This window comes from Notolepis coatsorum (assembly GCF_963971535.1).
Source record: "Notolepis coatsorum genome assembly, chromosome: 1".
Classification (NCBI taxonomy): Eukaryota; Metazoa; Chordata; class Actinopteri; order Aulopiformes; family Paralepididae; genus Notolepis; species Notolepis coatsorum.
The window spans coordinates 318616601-318637011 of NC_140165.1; the positions used below are offsets into that span (position 1 = coordinate 318616601).

Below are 20411 nucleotides of genomic sequence, written 5' to 3' on the forward strand. Positions count from 1 at the left end.
TAAGCCGTCATTTGAGGCTTTATAAAAGCAGCACAATGAACACAAATCTGTCAGTGCCGAGTCCAACCTCATCTTAAATAAAAAACAGCGTTGCTTGTTGTAGTTAACAAAGAGAGGCAGAGTTGATTTTGCACACAAAAATTAAAAATAATAATTATAATTTTAATATATATATTTTTTTTATATATTCAAATTTTATTTTCATATTCGAATCCCATGCCCATCGTACGAAGCTTCGAAGCTTTGAAGTATTTAAGACAGCCCTAGCTGCCCCAGTCATCTCTCTCTCCCTGGCTTTGATCTCCAACAGAAGAGCATCAAGACGGAGAAGGAGGGCGAGGAGAAGAAGGAGGAGAAGGTGAAGAAGCCCAGATTTCCCAGCATCCTCGGCCCTCAGCGGCGACCCAGCCGAGTCGAGGCGGCGTCAGGTGAGTCCCCGAGTCCACCTGGAAACGCTTTAGACTAGGGATGTCCGATATTATCGGCCGATATTGGCATTAAAATGTGATATCTGAAATGATCTGTATCAGTTTTCAAAGAAAGACATTTTTTTTTTTTTTTTTTTTTTTTTACATTTATTTAACCTTTATTTACCCAGGCAAGCAAGTAAGAACAAATTCTTATTAGTGTGGGTGACCTGGCGAAGCCAGGTTGCAACCCACACTATACATATCCATACTCTTTTTATTTATTCTTTATTCCACCGATTTTGCAAACACTTTGCAACACGTAAGCGTTCGCGCCCCATACACGTGAAAGGTATCAAAACGAGCGGCTTGCCTATGGCAACACCGGTCTCCGAACTCGTAAAGTTTCACCGCACCGTCTGGCTACGAATCGACTTTAAACGGTAAAATTTCAGAAATGCATGCAATTTAGAGTGCGAGATCCACCGATTTTCCAAACAACACTCGTGCCAGAGCGTTCGCGCCCCATACACGTGAAAGGTATCAAAACGACCGGCTTGCTCCAACTCGATGTGCTATTCGAACTCGTAAAGTTTCACCGCACCGTCTGGCTACGAATCGACTTTAAACGGTAAAATTTCGGAAATACAGTGCAATTTAGAGTTTCAAACACTTTGCAACACGTAAGCGTTCGCGCACCATACACGTGAAAGGTATCAAAACGAGCGGCTTGCCTATGGCAACTGCGGTCTTCGAACCCGTAAAAGTTTCACCGCACCGTCTGGCTACGAATCGACTTTAAACGGTAAAATTTCGGTCCCATTGGGAATGCATTGCATTTTAGAGTGTAGCAGCTGAAATAATCTTTTTCCCCCTACCTTGGGTGAATTGCGAGTGTGATCTCAATTTTGGACGTAGAAATAAAACAAACACATCAAAACGATGACACGGCTGTCATCCCGCTCACAAAAGAAAAATAAATGGAATTGGACATTTCTATCTCAACTGACGACCATTTGTTTGAAGGTTCTCCTCCCCATTGACCGCCATGCAATCGCCCTCTAGAAATCAATTATTTTTTAGCCTTCTGTTCCGATCGCCGAAGGAGTGCCACAATATCGCACGAATGCCACAATCTCGCGCACAACCCTTCGCCTACTCGTTGTAGTGCTCTTGTGCGAGTCACAACGCTTCATCTCTTATAGTTTTCTTTTAATCAACGTGACAATGCAGTCATGTAAAGACATTTCAGAATATGCAAGTCATTGTGCTCATGGCTGATTGGTTCAGGCTTAACAGCTGTGAGGCTCAGGGCTCATGGCTGAGCTGACCTGCCAATGACATCATCCACTTAACCCATCATTGGCCATCACTGTGTTGCACTACTGAATTGCTGGACAGCGCCCTCTGTCTTGTGGGTTGTGTCATTGTACTCAGTAGGGATATCCTCTTTCATTTTTCATTGGTCCATGTTGACCACCTTTCATTGGTCGATGTTGACCACTCCCCCGATCCTTAGACCACGCCCCCTTAGGCCACACCCCCTCAGTGTATCTCTTGAACCGTTTGTCGTAGAGACTTGCGGATTGTGCCATTGGTCGATGTTGACCACCTTTCATTGGTCGATGTTGACCACTCCCCCTGTTGACCACCTTTCATTGGTCGATGTTGACCACTCCCCCGATCATTAGACCACGCCCCCTTAGGCCACACCCCCTCAGTGTATCTCTTGAACCGTTTGTCGTAGAGACTTGGGGATTGTGCCATTGGTCGATGTTGACCACCTTTCATTGGTCGATGTTGACCACTCTCCCGATCCTTAGACCACGCCCCCTTAGGCCACACCCCCTCAGTGTATCTCTTGAACCGTTTGTCGTAGAGACTTGCGGATTGTGCCATTGTACTCGGTGTAATAGTGTAATAGTGTGTAATAGTGTAATAGTGTGTAATAGTGTAATAGTGTGTAATAGTGTAATAGTGTAATAGTGTAATAGTGTGTAATAGTGTAATAGTGTGTAATTGTGTAATAGTGTAATAGTGTAATAGTGTAATAGTGTGTAATAGTGTAATAGTGTGTAATAGTGTAATAGTGTAATAGTGTGTAATAGTGTAATAGTGTCTAATAGTGTAATAGTGTGTAATAGTGTAATAGTGTGTAATAGTGTAATAGTGTGTAATAGTGTAATAGTGTAATAGTGTGTAATAGTGTATTAGTGTGTAATAGTGTAATAGTGTGTAATAGTGTAATAGTGTAATAGTGTGTAATAGTGTAATAGTGTAATAGTGTGTAATAGTGTAATAGTGTGTAGTGTAATAGTGTGTAATAGTGTAATAGTGTGTAATAGTGTAATAGTGTGTAATAGTGTAATAGTGTAATAGTGTGTAATAGTGTAATAGTGTAATAGTGTAATAGTGTAATAGTGTAATAGTGTGTAATAGTGTAATAGTGTAATAGTGTAATAGTGTAATAGTGTAATAGTGTAATAGTGTGTAATAGTGTGTAATAGTGTGTAATAGTGTGTAATAGTGTGTAATAGTGTGATAGTGTAATAGTGTGTAATAGTGTGTAATAGTGTGTAATAGTGTGTAATAGTGTGTAATAGTGTGTAATAGTGTGTAATAGTGTAATATTGTGTAATAGTGTTGCGGGTTGTGTCGTTGCACTCAGTAGGGATATCCTCTTTGATTGGTCTATGTTGACCACTCCCCCGATCCTTAGGCCGCGCCCCCTTTTTGTATCCTTTGAACCGTTTGTCATAGAGACTCGCGAGAGACCCTCTCCCCCGTTGGCCGGCGGTGCACAGGCGTCACCCACACTTTCACAATTTCCCCCGCGCGGAATTGTCTAGTTTTATTTATTGTCAAAAGTATGCATAATGTTGTGTTAATTCCACGACAAGAGATATGTAATGTTAATTAGTTAATTACCTGAAATTATTCCGTTTTTGGGGGGGGGGGGGGGGGACCCTGCATATATCGGTATCGGTTGATATCGGTATCGGAAATTAAGAGTAGGACAATATCGGTATATCGGATATCGGTAAAAAAGCCAATATCGAACATCCCTACTTTAGACTCTTCTTTCTCTCCCAGATCACCTCTCTATAGAACAGAATAGAAGAACTTTATTGATCCCGTGGGAAGTTCAGCACTTTATTGATCCCGTGGGAAGCTCAGCACCACAGATCGCTCACAATGAACATTGAGTTCAGTCAAAAATCTAGAATAAGAATAAAAATACACAGTCAGAGATATACATTCTAAAGTATGTATATGCATTCTAAAATATACAGTCCCAAAAATATACAGTAATATGCAGTCAAATGTACAGTAAAATGTCAAATGTAAATGTCCAGGAAAGGTATATAGTAAGGCTGAGATGATATGCCATTTGGAAGAATCGATAAATCGGGACAAAATGTTTGATAAATATAGATATTTTTATAATTATATATATTTTTTTAACAACAAATGTATGTTTATTTTCCAGCAATTCTTTGTCTTTGCCGCTATCTTTAGTGTTACAGATTTCCCCGTTCAAAACGACCACAGTTTTCTTATGTTACAGTCGCTGGTCTCTGGATGTGATGGAGGAGTACGCTGCTTATTGAACGCACCGTGCAGAGTTCAACTGAATTTACATGAAATGGGGATCTTTTAACTAAAACATGCCACAAGACCTAGTATTTTAGTATAGTATAAAGTAAAAAAAAAATTATCACTGCCACTTATCAATTTCACGCAGTTATCGCTAATTATCGATACATGGATAAGTGGTCTCAGCCTCAGTATATAGTGAATTGGCTTGACTTCATCAGGGTTTAGTCTCGCCCCGCCTCACGGCCCTCTCTCCTCACAGCCCTCTCTCCACACAGCGTGCAGCACTGTGCCGGGGCAGAGGACAGGGTCCGGGAGAACTCATTCAGGAATACAGAGGACAGTGTCCTAGGCTGTTCACATCTCTTCAACCGTTCATCAGTATTTCTGGCGGGAGAACTAACAGTGGGTCAGTAGGAGGGGTCCCCCCCCGCTGCACCTTTCATTACCTACTTTTACTTTCTACTCAGAGAAGAGGAGAGAAGAGAAGAGAAATACTTTATTCATCACGAGGGAAATGTGGCACTACAAATCGCTCACAGTAAACGGTAGACATTTGGATAGACAAAAACAAAAAGTCACGAATAAGAATAAAATAAGCCTAAGAATAAAACACGGTCCGGGATATACATTTCCTATGTCACATTCTAATATAAAATATACATTAAAAATATACAGAAATATACACTATGTGTAAATTTGTAAATCTAATCATTTTATTGCCTGTATTTATGTCTTCTACTATCACCCTGCCCCCCTACCTGTACCCCCCCCTCCCCCACGCTGCTATGATGCCTGCACTTCCCCCAAGGGGATCAATAAAGGACTATCTTATCTGTAGATCAAGGGACGCATCAACTTCAAAACACTACTCCTCACCTTCAAAGCCCTCCACAGCCTGCCCCCCCCCCCCCCCCCACCTGACTGACCTCCTTCTCCCCTACCGCCCCACCCGTTCCCTCCGGTCCTCCTCCACTGCCTCCCTCACTGTCTCGTCATCCAAACTTTAAAACTTTGTTGATCAGGCCTCTTCTCACGCACTGCACCCCGACTCTGGAACTCCCTCCCTCAGACCATCAGAGACCCCCCCCACACTCTCCACCTTCAAATCGTGCCTCAAAACCCACCTATTCTCCCCCCCACCCATAACCCCCCTGTTCTCCCTAGCCTTCAACCTTCCCCAATCTCCCCCCCACCTCCAACCTGTTGTGATCCTTGTTATTGTGGCTTTATGTTTCTGTGTATCTCATGCTGTTGTCCCTGTTTCCCCCGTGGTCTTATGTTCCTTTTGTTTCTTTGTTTTCTCTGTTTCTCTGCCTATTGTCAGCGACTTCGGGTTCTTGAGAAGCGCTATACAAATAAAATTAATTATTATTATTATTTTATTATTATTATTATTATTATTATTATTATTATTATTATTATTATTATTATTATTATTATTATTATTATTATTATTATTATTATCATTATCATTATCATTATTATCATCAGACTGGTTTGGTTCTGACCCGTGTACTCTTGTCTGTGCAGCCGCCAAGGCGCTGGACGGCGGCCGGCCCCGGCCTCAGAAGCAGAACTCTCAGCCCGCGATGGGGGCCAGCGAGCACCAGGAGGGGGGCGGCGGGCGCCTGAGGGGGAGCCTGTCCAGCGAGGGCTCGGAGCTCCTGCACTCCTCGTCCGTCACCACCTCGCCGGCCAACAGCGCCACCTACAGCTCGGACGCCAGCAGGGACGCGGATACGGGTGAGCGACCGAAACCCCTCCGAAATCGACCCGAGACGACGACAGCGACGACGTCGGAATGAAATGAAATGAAGTGGCGGTGTCCTAACTTCTCTTGTGACCCCCCGTCTGTCACCCAGGTGGCACCCCGACCTCCGGGACCCCCCGGCTCAGCGATGGGCTGCAGGCCGACCCCCTGGAGGGCCTGCCCTACCCTGCGGCGCACTTTGACCTCTACGCTCTGGACCAACTGCAGGAGGAAGACAGGGAGGCCGACAGGTGGGTCTGATGGGAACCGTCTGATGGGAACCGTCTGGTGGGAACCGTCTGATGGGAACCGTCTGATGGGAACTATCTGATGGGAACTGTCTGATGGGAACCGTCTGGTGGGAACCGTCTGATGGGAACCGTCTGATGGGAACCGTCTGATGGGAACTGTCTGATGGGAACTGTCTGGTGGGAACCGTCTGATGGGAACTGTCTGGTGGGAACCGTCTGATGGGAACCGTCTGATGGGAACCGTCTGGTGGGAACCGTCTGATGGGAACCGTCTGGTGGGAACCGTCTGGTGGGAACCGTCTGGTGGGAACCGTCTGATGGGAACCGTCTGATGGGAACTATCTGATGGGAACTGTCTGATGGGAACCGTCTGATGGGAACTGTCTGGTGGGAACCGTCTGATGGGAACCGTCTGATGGGAACCGTCTGATGGGAACCGTCTGATGTGAACCGTCTGATGTGAACCGTCTGATGTGAACCGTCTGATGGGAACCGTCTGATGGGAACCGTCTGGTGGGAACCGTCTGGTGGGAACCGTCTGGTCGGAACCGTCTGGTGGGAACCGTCTGGTGGGAACCGTCTGGTCAGAACTGTCTGATGGGAACCGTCTGGTGGGAACCGTCTGATGGGAACCGTCTGGTGGGAACCGTCTGATGGGAACCGTCTGGTCAGAACCGTCTGATGGGAACCATGTTGTCAGGCTATAGAACTCAAGCTAGAGCCTTCGGCTTAACTGACCAGATACTAGTGTGGTGGATTATGATTCATCATTTATATTGTAGACGGATCTTCTGATGAAAATAGGCTTACTAGTAAAAAACACTTAGTACCAAGTACATGGAGGTTAAATGAGCTTTGGCTGAGAGGAGTGCTCATCAACTAGGAGACACTGAGGAAGTTAAGTTTATTTTTTTATTTATTTATTTATTTACCCAGAGACAGTGCACATTAATCAACATCTTCAGTAAATGTGCCCCGAATTAGCTAATGATTAATAAGAGAAGGAGACAATGATTTTTTTAAGATCTCCATATTTTTTGCATTCGCTTGTAGTTAATTTCTAGTTAAGTATTGTGTGATCTGTGTGGTTTTGTGTGAAGGGCGGACTAGCAAAGTACGTTTTTCATTGTACGGCAAACTGTTTAACTGTGCACGTGACAATAAATCATCTTGAATCTTGATCTTAAGTAGTAAGAGGGGTGGGGGCCGTAGAGAGAGGGGGGGGGGGGCGTAGAGAGAGGGGGGGGGGGGGCGTAGTGAGAGGGGGGGGGGCCGTAGACCCTGGCCTCTCACTTAGGTGTGAACTAAGCTATTGTTTGGGGCAACTAAAAGCGATTATTCCCCACTAGTTAATTAGCTGTGGTGTTATCACTCGGTAGTAGGTTAGCATACATACTTTTAATATTCGTCAGCCATTAATTCTCATATTTGTCTGGTTGCAGAATCCCAGAAGGAACTCCAAAGGCCATACGAAGGTGAGATTATGAGCTTTAAAATGTGTAAAGTTTGTTTATTAGGATTTCTTTTAGCCTGTCGTTAGCCTATTCTTCCAGGAGGCCTCGACACAAAACAAACTCAAACACATTATTGAATCACAATCAGAAAGGTCTTTATTGCCAAGTAAGTTTGCACATACGAGGAATTTGTTTTGGTCGTTTGGTGCGACATTAACAGACAATTAACGACCAAAACAAATTCCTGTATGTGCAAACTTACTTGGCAATAAAGACCTTTCTGATTCTGATTCAATTGTATTTGAGTTTGCTTTGTGTCGACGCCTCTTGGAAGAATAGGTGAACTACATGATTGAACTACATAATGATTAAAGGAACACGACAACTTTATTATTAGCTTATTTGCCATCTACCCTGGAGTTAGACAAGCAGATACAGACCCCTTTCTCTCTGTGCATGCATTAGGCTTAGGGAACAGCCGCACCGTTAGCCTAGCTTAGCGTCATTCACTGGAAGTAGGTGTGCCAGTGTAGCCTAGTTCCCAACAGTCACGAAATACACTCCAAATACAACTCTGGAGTGTATTTCGTGATTGTTGGGAACTAGGCTACACTGGCACACCTACTTCCAGTGAATGAAGCTAAGCTAGGCTAACGGTGCGGCTGTTCCCTAAGCCTAATGCATGCAGAGAAGAAAGGGGTCTGTATCTGCTTGTCTAACTCCAGGGTAGATGGCAAATAAGCTAATTTCCCAAAAAGTTGACGTGTTCCTTTAGTAAATATAAAGTCCCAATACAGCGATTTGAAATACTACTTGTTTGAAGCGGATAAGGAGCTGGTCTGCGTGTCTGTCCTCCTATAGGCTGGACGGTCTGGGTGCCTCGGACGTCCAGAGCGAGGACGACCAGGGGACGGACTCCGAGCACGACCCCCTGAACTGGCAGCAGCTGGTGGGGCGTGAGGTCCTCGCCGGCCTCAGCTCCCACGAGATCAAGAGGCAGGAGGTCATTAACGGTGAGCCGGCCGCTTTACTTTTCACACGGTGTCTCTCTGCACATAATATAACCCACCGTAGCATACTGTACATTTACATTGAGTCATTTAGCATGAATGCTTTTATCCACTTACTTACTAGTTCTGCAACGACAAGTCAGCAGGAAGGGCACAACTCTTTCAGCTGAGTAACAATGATCATGTAGTCGTAGATGGAAGCTGGGGTTCTCAATCAATCAATCAAATCCTTTATTTAACCAGATAAGCATCATTGAGATTCAAATCTCTTTTTCAAGAGCGATCTGGCCGACAAGCGAGGCAGCAGAAAGTTTCGACTTAAAAAAAGAACATCACAATAAAATACAGATAAAACATTCACAGCAAAAGCTCCAATTTCAGGCAAGTTATCAAACACAGTTGCACACTGTCCGAGGGAACTGAATTCATAGGATTTTAAAATGGCTTTGAATTCTCCGAGGGTGATGACCAGTCCTGGTGATTTTAGGTCCGTCTCCTGTATCTTGTTCCAGGATGAAGGAGCAGCATATTTAAAAGCCCTTTTTCCCCCAATTCAGTTCTCATATTATGGGGAACATCCAGTTTTAGAGCAGCTTGAGAACGAAGGGCATACTTGTATTGCTTAGTGCACAGAAGCACACTTAGGTACGAGGGAACCAGCTTAAGCAGAGCTTTGTGCACAGCTTTGTTACTTCTGACGTGTATAATAATACGTGTGTAATAATAAAGAAATCTAACCCTAACTAACCGTACTGTCATGCACTTGTCCTAATAAACTAACCTACACTGTAGCACTCAACACTTTGATGAACATTGTTACTCAGCTGATAGAGTTGTGCCCTTCCTTCCTTCCTGATGACTTGCCGTACAGAACTTGTAAGTCGCTTTGGATAAAAGCGTTCAGCTAAATGACTAAATGTAAATGTAAATACCCATTGTTCAATTAATAAACTGTATGCCTCATTGTGTGGAAGAGACTCATTATTTTGTGCAAGGCAACATCAGGCTTGACTTAAAACATTACTTTCCTAACTTAGTGAAACTAAATGTAACAAATTAACACAGATATAAATCTACTGAATTGTTATTTAATTTATTATTATAATATATAAAAAAGAATTCGGTCTGATATATATATATATTTTTAGGGATGTCCGATATTATCGGCCTACCGATATTATCGGCCGATATCGGCATTAAAATGTGATATCGGAAAATATCGGTATCTGTTTTTTATTTTTTTATTTCTATAACCTTTATTTACCCAGGCAAGCAAGTAAGAACAAAATCTGATTTAATTTATTGTCAAAAGTATGCATAATGTTGTGTTAATTCCACAAGAGATATGTAATGTTAATTACCTGAAATTATTCAGTTTTTTGGGGGGGAAACCCTGCATATATCGGTATCGGAAATTAAGAGTTGGACAATATCGGTATATCGGTATCGGTAAAAAAGCCAATATCGAGCATCCCTAATATTTTTGTACCGATACCCGATCCAGCTATCTTAGTGATATCGGGGCCGATATCCGATAGCGATATCAGATCGGTGCGTCCCCAGTTCTGACGTGTGTCTCCGTCCCGTCCCCCAGAGCTGGTCTACACGGAGCACGCTCACGTCAGGATGCTGAGGGTCCTGGACCGGGTCTTCTACCAGAGGCTCTCCAAGGAGGCCATCCTGCCCCCCGCCGACATCAAGAACATCTTCACCAACCTGGAGGAGATCCTGCAGCTTCACGGTACAGGAGCACCGACCACGCCAAACACACAGCCTGAGATCCATTAAAACATGTCACATATATATATAACGGAACGTAGACCAAATGCGTCCACATTTTTATAGGATTCTATCACATTTTCATAACAATAGCGAATATTACCGTTTTCATTGAGGTTTCTTACAAATTAACGATGCTTTGTGTTGTCCTTTATATGCCGATTATCATTAAAATCTTAAATTGTACCATATGTCCCCCTTTAGACAACATATGTAACGCTACCAGCGCACTTTTGTTAAGATAATTAGTTTACCATTCGCCGTCACTATACCGAGGTCGCAGTAATAGTTTACCGCTGTTCAGATCACGTCGGAGAATATAGACACATCCCAGTGACCTGCGACCTGTGCTAAGGATCTTGGGAAGTGTATTGTTGTAGTTTTCAACATTTTCACCTTTTAATTTTAAACCAATGCTGCCATCTACTGACAACAGAAAGTGTTGTCTAATCGTCACCTTTAGAGCCACTTCCGTAAACACCGTCGCCCGAAACCCATTCTAGAGATTCCCACTTTTTATTGGGAATGGGGCGTGGCCGTATTTGGTCCCAGACAGTAAGAGTGGCTGCGATTGGTCACCGTGACGTTAGGCTAGCGGTGGTCTAACTCTTTCGACTGCCACGCTGTTTTTCCATCTTTACCCCCTGGCGCCAGCGTTTTTGACCATTTTCACGATGTTTGCAGACCCATCGTATATATTCTATATTATAGCTATGGAGACAATAGTATGGCTCATTTGACAGGCACTATTTATACTCCCAACAGGGAAAAAAACGTGTATTTCTACATACCTTCGTTCCTGCGCCATACCAGGCTAAAACCCGTCCCGTTTCAAAATAATCCAGTCTTGTTTTCTGGAACATGAGATATGACGCGTGTTGTGTTGTGCAGCATGCGTATTTCTCACACACACACACGCACACGCACACGCTCACGCTCACTCACTCACTCACACTCACTCACACACACACACACACACACACACACACTAACTCACACACACACTGATGTCTCTCGCCTTTGAATTTCAGTTTCGATATCGGAGCAGATGTCCAGCAGGAGAAACGAGTCTTCAGTAATTGATCAGATAGGAGACGACCTGCTGTCCTGGGTGAGTGCTGTCCTCATGTCCTCTCACTGTCCTCATGTCCTCATACTGTCCTCACACTGTCCTCATGTCCTCACACTGTCCTCATGTCCTCACACTGTCCTCATGTCCTCACACTGTCCTCATGTCCTCACACTGTCCTCATGTCCTCACACTGTCCTCATGTCCTCACACTGTCCTCATGTCCTCATACTGTCCTCATGTCCTACTGTCCTCATGTCCTCATACTGTCCTCACACTGTCCTCATGTCCTCACACTGTCCTCATACTGTCCTCATGTCCTCATACTGTCCTCATGTCCTACTGTCCTACTGTCCTCATGTCCTCATACTGTCCTCACACTGTCCTCATGTCCTCACACTGTCCTCATGTCCTCATACTGTCCTCACACTGTCCTCATGTCCTCATACTGTCCTCATGTCCTACTGTCCTACTGTCCTCATGTCCTCACTGTCCTCACACCGCTCTCTGGTAAATACAGAACCTACCTGGTAAATACAGAACCTACCTGGTAAATACAGAACCTACCTGGTAAATACAGAACCTACCATGGAATGACTCCCTAGAAAACCAAAGTCCATCTCCTCACACTAAGTGGTTATATAAACGGAACAGATCATAATAATGGCCCAGTTTTGCCCCGACGTCTCACCGTCTTTAAATCCTCCGCCACACAGTAGACTGGAAGCGGCGCCCCCACCCCATTGGCTTCGCGGGGTAAGTAGGGTAAACATCGCCCTCAGGCCACCCAACATCCACCCATCCCACAATAATTAAGCTCACGCCATCTTAGCTATAGAGCGATTCAAGCCCGCCCCTCTTGTGGGAGGAGCTTCTCGCCGGGGGCCCCCCCAGCCATTGGCTCCACTGAGTGGCTGTTTCCATGGCAACTGCAGTCCTCCTGACCCAGATCCACTGACTCACTGTCTCCCCGCTCTCTGCTCTGTCCGGTTCCAGTTCAGCGGCGGTGAGGAGGAGAAGATCAAACAGGCGGTCGGGACGTTCTGCAGCAACCAGCCCTTCGCTCTGGAGATCATCAAGAGCCGGCAGAAGAAGGACTCGCGCTTCATCTCCTTCATACAGGTGCGTCTGGAGCTTTTACTTCCTGTATTTATCTGGTCACAGGAGCTTTTACTTCCTGTATTTATCTGGTCCAGGAGCTTTTACTTCCTGTATTTATCTGCTCCAGGAGCTTTTACTTCCTGTATTTATCTGCTCCAGGAGCTTTTACTTCCTGTATTTATCTGGTCCCAGGAGCTTTTACTTCCTGTATTTATCTGCTCCAGGAGCTTTTAATTCCTGTATTTATCTGCTCTAGGAGCTTTTACTTCCTGTATTTATCTGCTCCAGGAGCTTTTCCTTCCTGTATTTATCTGGTCCCACAAGCTTTTACTTCCTGTATTTATCTGGTCCAGGAGCTTTTACTTCCTGTATTTATCTGCTCCAGGAGCTTTTACTTCCTGTATTTATCTGGTCCAGGAGCTTTTACTTCCTGTATTTATCTGCTCCAGGAGCTTTTACTTCCTGTATTTATCTGGTCCAGGAGCTTTTACTCCCTGTATTTATCTGCTCCAGTAGCTCTTACTTCCTGTATTTATCTGGTCCCATGAGCTTTTACTTCCTGTATTTATCTGCTCCAGGAGCTTTTACTTCCTGTATTTATCTGCTCCAGGAGCTTTTACTTCCTGTATTTATCTGGTCCAGGAGCTTTTACTTCCTGTATTTATCTGCTCCAGGAGCTTTTACTTCCTGTATTTATCTGCTCCAGGAGCTTTTACTTCCTGTATTTATCTGGTCCAGGAGCTTTTACTTCCTGTATTTATCTGCTCCAGGAGCTTTTACTTCCTGTATTTATCTGCTCCAGGAGTTTTTACTTCCTGTATGTATATGCTCCAGGAGCTCTTACTTCCTGTATTTATCTGCTCCAGGAGCTTTTACTTCCTGTATTTATCTGGTCCAGGAGCTTTTACTTCCTGTATTTATCTGGTCCCAAGAGCTCTTACTTCCTGTATTTATCTGGTCCCTGGAGCTCTTACTTCCTGTATTTATCTGGTCCCAGGAGCTTTTACTTCCTGTATTTATCTGGTCCCAGGAGCTTTTACTTCCTGTATTTATCTGGTCCAGGAGCTTTTACTTCCTGTATTTATCTGCTCCAGGAGCTTTTACTTCCTGTATTTATCTGCTCCAGGAGCTTTTACTTCCTGTATTTATCTGCTCCAGGAGCTTTTACTTCCTGTATTTATCTGCTCCAGGAGCTTTTACTTCCTGTATTTATCTGCTCCAGGAGCTCTTACTTCCTGTATTTATCTGCTCCAGGAGCTTTTACTTCCTGTATTTATCTGGTCCCTGGAGCTTTTACTTCCTGTATTTATCTGGTCCAGGAGCTTTTACTTCCTGTATTTATCTGGTCCAGGAGCTTTTACTTCCTGTATTTATCTGGTCCAGGAGCTTTTACTTCCTGTATTTATCTGGTCCAGGAGCTTTTACTTCCTGTATTTATCTGCTCCAGGAGCTTTTACTTCCTGTATTTATCTGGTCCCGGAGCTCTTACTTCCTGTATTTATCTCAACTCTCAGGCAGGACGATGACCACGTGTTTATAAAGAGTCCTCCTACGAGTTCCAATAAGTGCCACATTTCAACAAGTTACCTTTTCACTTTCTCAACCATACTGTATAACGTGACAGTACCTGGTTCAGGGTTCGCACAAGGTCCTTGAAGTGCTTAAAGTGCTGGTTTTTTTACCAAAAGAATGCAAGGCCTGGAATTCCTTGAAAACAGCAATTTTTTTAACAAGGTGCTTAAACAATTCAAATCAACCATTCGCATTGAAAGTTTTGTTCATCCATGATCAAATTGTTCTGAATCAAGAAATGTAATATTTTTTTATTTAAAGTGTAACTAATTGTGGGAAATTGGTTTTAAGCCATAACTATTGGATTAAAAAAAAACTATAAAAAACGCCATCTAAAAGTGAAATTTATCCTTTTAAATGCCCTTTTAAAATAGAAAATAGTGCTTAGAAAAGTACTTGAAAGTCCTTATTTAGCAATGTCTGTGGGAACCCTGATGGTTGTACTGTTCTACTGTGACTTGTTTACAAGATCCAGTAATAAGACTCCAAATGATTATGTTTTTGTTGATTTATTTCTCACATATCAACACATAGCAACCACCGTCTCTTCCGTCTCCGCGTGCAACGGTTGCTATGTTACAGGCAGCCATGCTGGGAACAGGAGCGCTACACAGACATTGATTTTGTTTTAGTTTAGTGAATATTATTCCCCCGCCTTGTGTCATAATGACTGGAGGCCCGCGAGGCCTTCCTGAGGTCAGACAGAAGCACGGGTTGCATAACAGTCATGGTGTCAACGAGGGGTCATGGTGGAGCCCCAGGACTAACTGGTGCCTGCAAGCATGAATTAGAATTAATGCAAGAATAAAAAAAAAATAAAAAATAAAAAAAAATCGAACCCTAACTAACCGTACTGTCATGCACTTGTCCTAATAAACTAACCTACACTGTAGCACTCAACACTTTGATGAACATTGTTGCTCAGCTGATAGAGTTGTGCCCTTCCTGATGACTTGTCGTACAGAACTTGTAAGTCGCTTTGGATAAAAGCGTTCAGCTAAATGACTAAATGTAAATGTAAATGTAAATGTAAGCAGAGATACAAGGCAGCATAACGTGTAACGTATGTAACAAGAGTATGATGACTGAACTAAAGAACCTACCCTGGTAAATACAGAACCTACCTGGTAAATACAGAACCTACCCTGGTAAATACAGAACCTATCTGGTAAATACAGAACCTACCCTGGTAAATACAGAACCTACCCTGGTAAATAAAGAACCTACCCTGGTAAATAAAGAACCTACCTGGTAAATACAGAACCTACCCTGGTAAATACAGAACCTACCCTGGTAAATAAAGAACCTACCCTGGTAAATAAGTAACCAAGCTGTCTGTCCTCCTCTCTGTCTACATGTCCTCTCTGTCTCCATGTCCTCCTCTCTGTCCTCCTCTCTGTCTCCATGTCCTCCTCTCTGTCTCCATGTCCTCCTCTCTGTCTCCATGTCCTCCTCTCTGTCTCCTCTCTGTCTCCATGTCCTCCTCTCTGTCTCCATGTCCTCCTCCATGTCATCCTCTCTGTCTCCATGTCCTCCTCTCTGTCTCCATGTCCTCCTCTCTGTCTCCATGTCCTCCTCTCTGTCTCCATGTCCTCCTCTCTGTCTCCATGTCCTCCTCTCTGTCTCCATGTCCTCCTCTCTGTCTCCATGTCCTCCTCTTCTGTCTCTATGGTAACAGGAGGCTGAGAGCAACAGACTGTGTCGGCGGCTGCAGCTGAAGGACATCATCCCTGTGGAGATGCAGAGGCTCACCAAGTACCCTCTGCTGCTGGAGAACATCGCCAAGTACACAGGTACTGTACACTAGGGGTGGGACGATACATCGATCCAGATCCATATATCGATCTATTATCAATGATCAAATAGGATCGATGCAACGTAAAAAGATCGATTCATATTGCGATACTCTTATTTTGAAAATCCCCTGGTGAGCATATCCGCCCGGCCCCAACAACAACAACAGTAGCTCTGCGTGTGTAGACGTTACAGCAGGGCTCCAGAGTCCGCCTATTTTGCGACCGAAATAAGTGCCTGTTGTTTTTTTCCCACAACGGGACATCTAACATGCTTTGCATCCCCATTCCACAACGGGACATCTAACATGCTTTGCATCCCCATTCCACAACGGGACATCTAACATGCTTTGCATCCCCATTCCTTTATGCCCATGTCGCGTTAAAGACCGAAATTAACGTTACGTTAGCGTAAGCTAACTAAGCTGATCAGAGCCATAGAGAGCAGATGTCCATTAGGTAACTGGGGGAGGGGCATTCTACCTTTCTGTGTGTCTGCGTTTGGAAAGAGGGGTTTTAGGTTGCGTGTTGTGAGTTCCAAAAAATTTAACTTAAAGTTTAAAGTGTGTGTCGCGTTGACGATGGCATCACGGCGCCCCCTCGCTATGACCACCAGCTACACTGACTACCTGCAGTGGAAAATTAACGAAGTACCAAAAGCTAATCGAGTCGAGTGGAGTAGGTACCATGCAGTGGAAAAGTGGCATAGCGGTCCTCGTCATCACACAGGACGGAGCCTCTTCCACGCGGGGTTCACGGACCCCCAGGGGGTTTGTTTTTCCACCATTTCTTTCACTGAAAGAATAATAATAATAATAAACCGTTTCAATCTTGGCAACGTAAACATTCCATAAACGGGTCCAAGTGTATTTCCTGTTGCAGTGTTTTGTTTACTAAACACCAAGAGCTGAGGGGGAATAAACCTGGACCCAGGCTGTTCCCATAGCAACGCAGTTCCTCTCAACAGGTCTCTAAGAGTGGCTGTTCTGACCAGTCTACACAATAATGGATACAATTATTATTAAAAAAAAAATTGTAAAACAATGCAAACGGCTCCCAATAGAATTGAAGGTCTCTCTCTCTCTAGTGAAAGGTTATTGGTTAACCTCCTGTAGTGTGGTAGTGAAAGTGTTAACCGCCTGTAGTGTGGTAGTGAAAGTGTTAACCGCCTGTAGTGGAAGGTTAACCTTCTGTAGTGTGGTAGTGAAAAGGTTAACCTTCTGTAGTGTGGTAGTGAAAAGGTTAACCTTCTGTAGTGTGGTAGTGAAAAGGTTAACCTTCTGTAGTGTGGTAGTGAAAAGGTTAACCTTCTGTAGTGTGGTAGTGAAAAGGTTAACCTTCTGTAGTGTGGTAGTGAAAAGGTTAACCTTCTGTAGTGTGGTAGTGAAAAGGTTAACCTTCTGTAGTGTGGTAGTGAAAAGGTAGGGCTGGGCTTTGTTTTTATTTGACACAAAAAAATTAGGAAACCAAGATGAATGTCCCTATTGTGCAATAACTAGCTTTTTCACCGAACTTCACTTAAAACAAATAAAAGGTGCCTCTTTGATCATCAAACAAGAATGAATTTCCCTATTGGGATTAATAAAGTGCAAATCTAACTTTCACCAAACATCACTTTTTGTAAAATAAAAGGTGACTCATAAAAAATAAATGGATGGTTAATGGCTCCTGGTGTGTCGCCCTGTCTGTCCTCCAGACGACGTGGTGGAGAAGGACAAGGTGAAGCAGGCGGCAGAGTGCTGCAGGCGGGTGCTGAACCACGTCAACCAGGCCGTGAAGGAGTCCGAGAACAAGCAGGTGAGTGGGGCCTCCCCCAGTCTCCTGGAGAGCATCTCTGGAGAGCAGGGCTGCTCACACTTTTTCATACCGTTTTATTCAGGATTTCGCGTAATTTCAACGTGGAATTAAGGAATATCCAAATAATAAACACACACGTTGTTGAACTTGATCATGCATAATTTATTAGAACATTTAATTACAGCACTATGTTATCGATACACATTTATAAAACGAGGCATATTTAGCCAGAATATGTTTTTACTTGCCAATGTCCGCAACCTACCTGTGACTCCAATTTGGGTCGCGACCCGTTTGAGAGAACCACTGCTCTACATCTTCTTCTCTGTAGACTGATCTCTCTCTCTCTCTCTCTCTCTCTCTCTCTCTCTCTCTCTCTCTCTCTCTCTCTCCTTCTCCCTCTCCCTCCCTCCCCTCTCTCCCTCCCTCTCTCTCTCTCTTCCCCTCTCCCTATCCCCCTCCCTCTCTCTCTCTCTCCCCTTCCTTTCTCTTCCTCCTCTCTCCCTCTCCCTCTATCTCCCCCCTCTCTCACTCTTTCCCCCTCTCTCTCTCTTCCTCTCCCTCTCCCCCTCCCCCTCCCAGAGGTTGGAGGACTACCAGAGAAGACTGGACCTCTCCTCCCTGAAGCAGACGGACAACCCCACGATCCTGGAGCTCAAGGTGACCATCTCAAACCCCGCCTTCTTTTCTCCATCCTCCAATCACACCTGTCGCTTCCCCTCTGACTTTGTGAGGTCTCTTGGCCTCAATAATAAAACCACAGTCACTGGTAACCATGGTAACGTCTGTCTCCTGTGGCTCAGACATGACTCTTTATAGAGCCAGCAGCTCTTTATAGAGCCAGCAGCTCTTTATAGAACCAGCAGCTCTTTATAGAACCACCAGCAGCTCTTTATAGAACCAGCAGCTCAGAACCAGCAGCTCTTTATAGAACCAGCAGCTCTTTATAGAGCCAGCAGCTCTTTATAGAACCAGCAGCTCTTTATAGAACCAGCAGCTCTTTATAGAGCCAGCAGCTCTTTATAGAACCAGCAGCTCAGAACCAGCAGCTCTTTATAGAACCAGCAGCTCAGAACCAGCAGCTCTTTATAGAACCAGCAGCTCTTTATAGAACCAGCAGCTCTTTATAGAACCAGCAGCTCTTTATAGAACCAGCAGCTCTTTATAGAACCAGCAGCTCTTTATAGGACCAGCAGCTCTTTATAGAACCAGCAGCTCTTTATAGAACCAGCAGCTCTTTATAGAACCAGCAGCTCTTTATAGAACCAGCAGCTCTTTATAGAGCCAGCAGCTCTTTATAGAACCAGCAGCTCTTTATAGAACCAGCAGCTCTTTATAGAACCAGCAGCTCTTTATAGAGCCAGCAGCTCTTTATAGAACCAGCAGCTCTTTATAGAACCAGCAGCAGCTCTTTATAGAACCAGCAGCTCTTTATAGAACCAGCAGCAGCTCTTTATAGAACCAGCAGCTCTTTATAGAGCCAGCAGCTCTTTTTAGAACCAGCAGCTCTTTATAGAACCAGCAGCTCTTTATAGAACCAGCAGCTCTTTATAGAACCAGCAGCTCTTTATAGAACCAGCAGCTCTTTATAGAACCAGCAGCTCTTTATAGAGCCAGCAGCTCTTTATAGAACCAGCAGCAGCTCTTTATAGAACCAGCAGCTCTTTATAGAACCAGCAGCTCTTTATAGAACCAGCAGCAGCTCTGACTCACTTCACTGACTCGTCCTCTCTCTCCTTCAGAACCTGGATCTCACCAAGAGGGTGATGGTGCACGAGGGGCCTCTGTCATGGAAGGTCAACAAGGACAAGACCATCGGTATGTTGTCAGCTCTGTTCCCATCACTAGCTTCATAATCACCAATATATAGTAGATATGTACAGAGTTGTAGTATTAATATCTATGTACAGTGATACAGGTGTAAAGACAGTATGGTAGTAGTCATACTGACCAACAGCGTAACTAGTAAGAGTATAATATGTACATATATATAGATATATAGTATCTACAGATATGTAACGAGGATTATGTGCAGGTAATGTGTGGATATATATTAGGGGTGGGCGTGAGTAATCGATCGATCTATTACTCACGGCTATGAGAAAAGTCGATCTTAAATTATTTAATAGGACGCACTTTTTTTTACGATGCCAGCTTGTGAGAATTCGTTGTAGCCAGCTAGCGTTGATGCTATTCAATGCTATCAACATTAGCTTAAATAGCTAACCAACGAAATACAATGACAGTAGTACCCGACTAACGAATTCAGAATGTATAACATGGCTACAAGTTAAACATCAATTAATTTAATACAACAGGTAGTTTCGAGCTGCACTGCCGTGCCTACGCACCACAGGGCTATTCTATTATATACAGAGCCGATTAAAATCAGCAGCTCTTCCTCCTCATCGTCGGTTGCCTGTAGCTGCATCTAACCACGGTAGGGCTGAGCCCAAACGTTAGAACGTTTTGAAACTTCGTTCGTTACGTTGGCATTCGAATTCTAAATCAACATTCAAATTTTAAATGTTTAATAAAATTTAAAAAAATAAAAAATCCTTTTTCTATTCACTCTGTTTAAACCAATGGGGTTTTTCTTCACAGTTGCCGATAAAGATTAGGCTACATTAATATTATAGTATTAAAAGAAACTGATGAGTTATATTCATTAAAGAAAGTTGATTTAATTGATTTAGTTGGGGTGGGGCTCTGGGCTGGGTCTGGGGCTGGAAAAAAAGACAAATTTAATCAGATTAATCACTTTATTCAAATTGAGGATTTAGTTTGAGGATATTAAAAAAGAAAGTATTATTATTAAAAAAAAAAAA

At 43.8% G+C, this 20411-nt stretch overlaps 1 protein-coding gene across 3 annotated transcripts in view; it reads left to right on the plus strand.

Annotated features, from left to right (window-relative positions):
- The window catches only part of arhgef12a (Rho guanine nucleotide exchange factor (GEF) 12a), a 61638-nt gene that overhangs the window by 25562 nt on the left and 15665 nt on the right, over positions 1-20411 (plus strand). For all 3 annotated transcript variants that reach the window (XM_084323285.1, XM_084323287.1, XM_084323286.1), the window contains 12 exons: positions 311-428; positions 5538-5750; positions 5870-6008; positions 7451-7483; positions 8324-8475; positions 10067-10213; positions 11283-11362; positions 12317-12442; positions 15672-15786; positions 17483-17583; positions 18166-18243; positions 19326-19401. In XM_084323285.1, the coding sequence (XP_084179411.1) occupies positions 311-428; positions 5538-5750; positions 5870-6008; positions 7451-7483; positions 8324-8475; positions 10067-10213; positions 11283-11362; positions 12317-12442; positions 15672-15786; positions 17483-17583; positions 18166-18243; positions 19326-19401 (1378 nt within the window). The remainder of the gene's footprint in view (positions 1-310; positions 429-5537; positions 5751-5869; positions 6009-7450; positions 7484-8323; positions 8476-10066; positions 10214-11282; positions 11363-12316; positions 12443-15671; positions 15787-17482; positions 17584-18165; positions 18244-19325; positions 19402-20411) is intronic.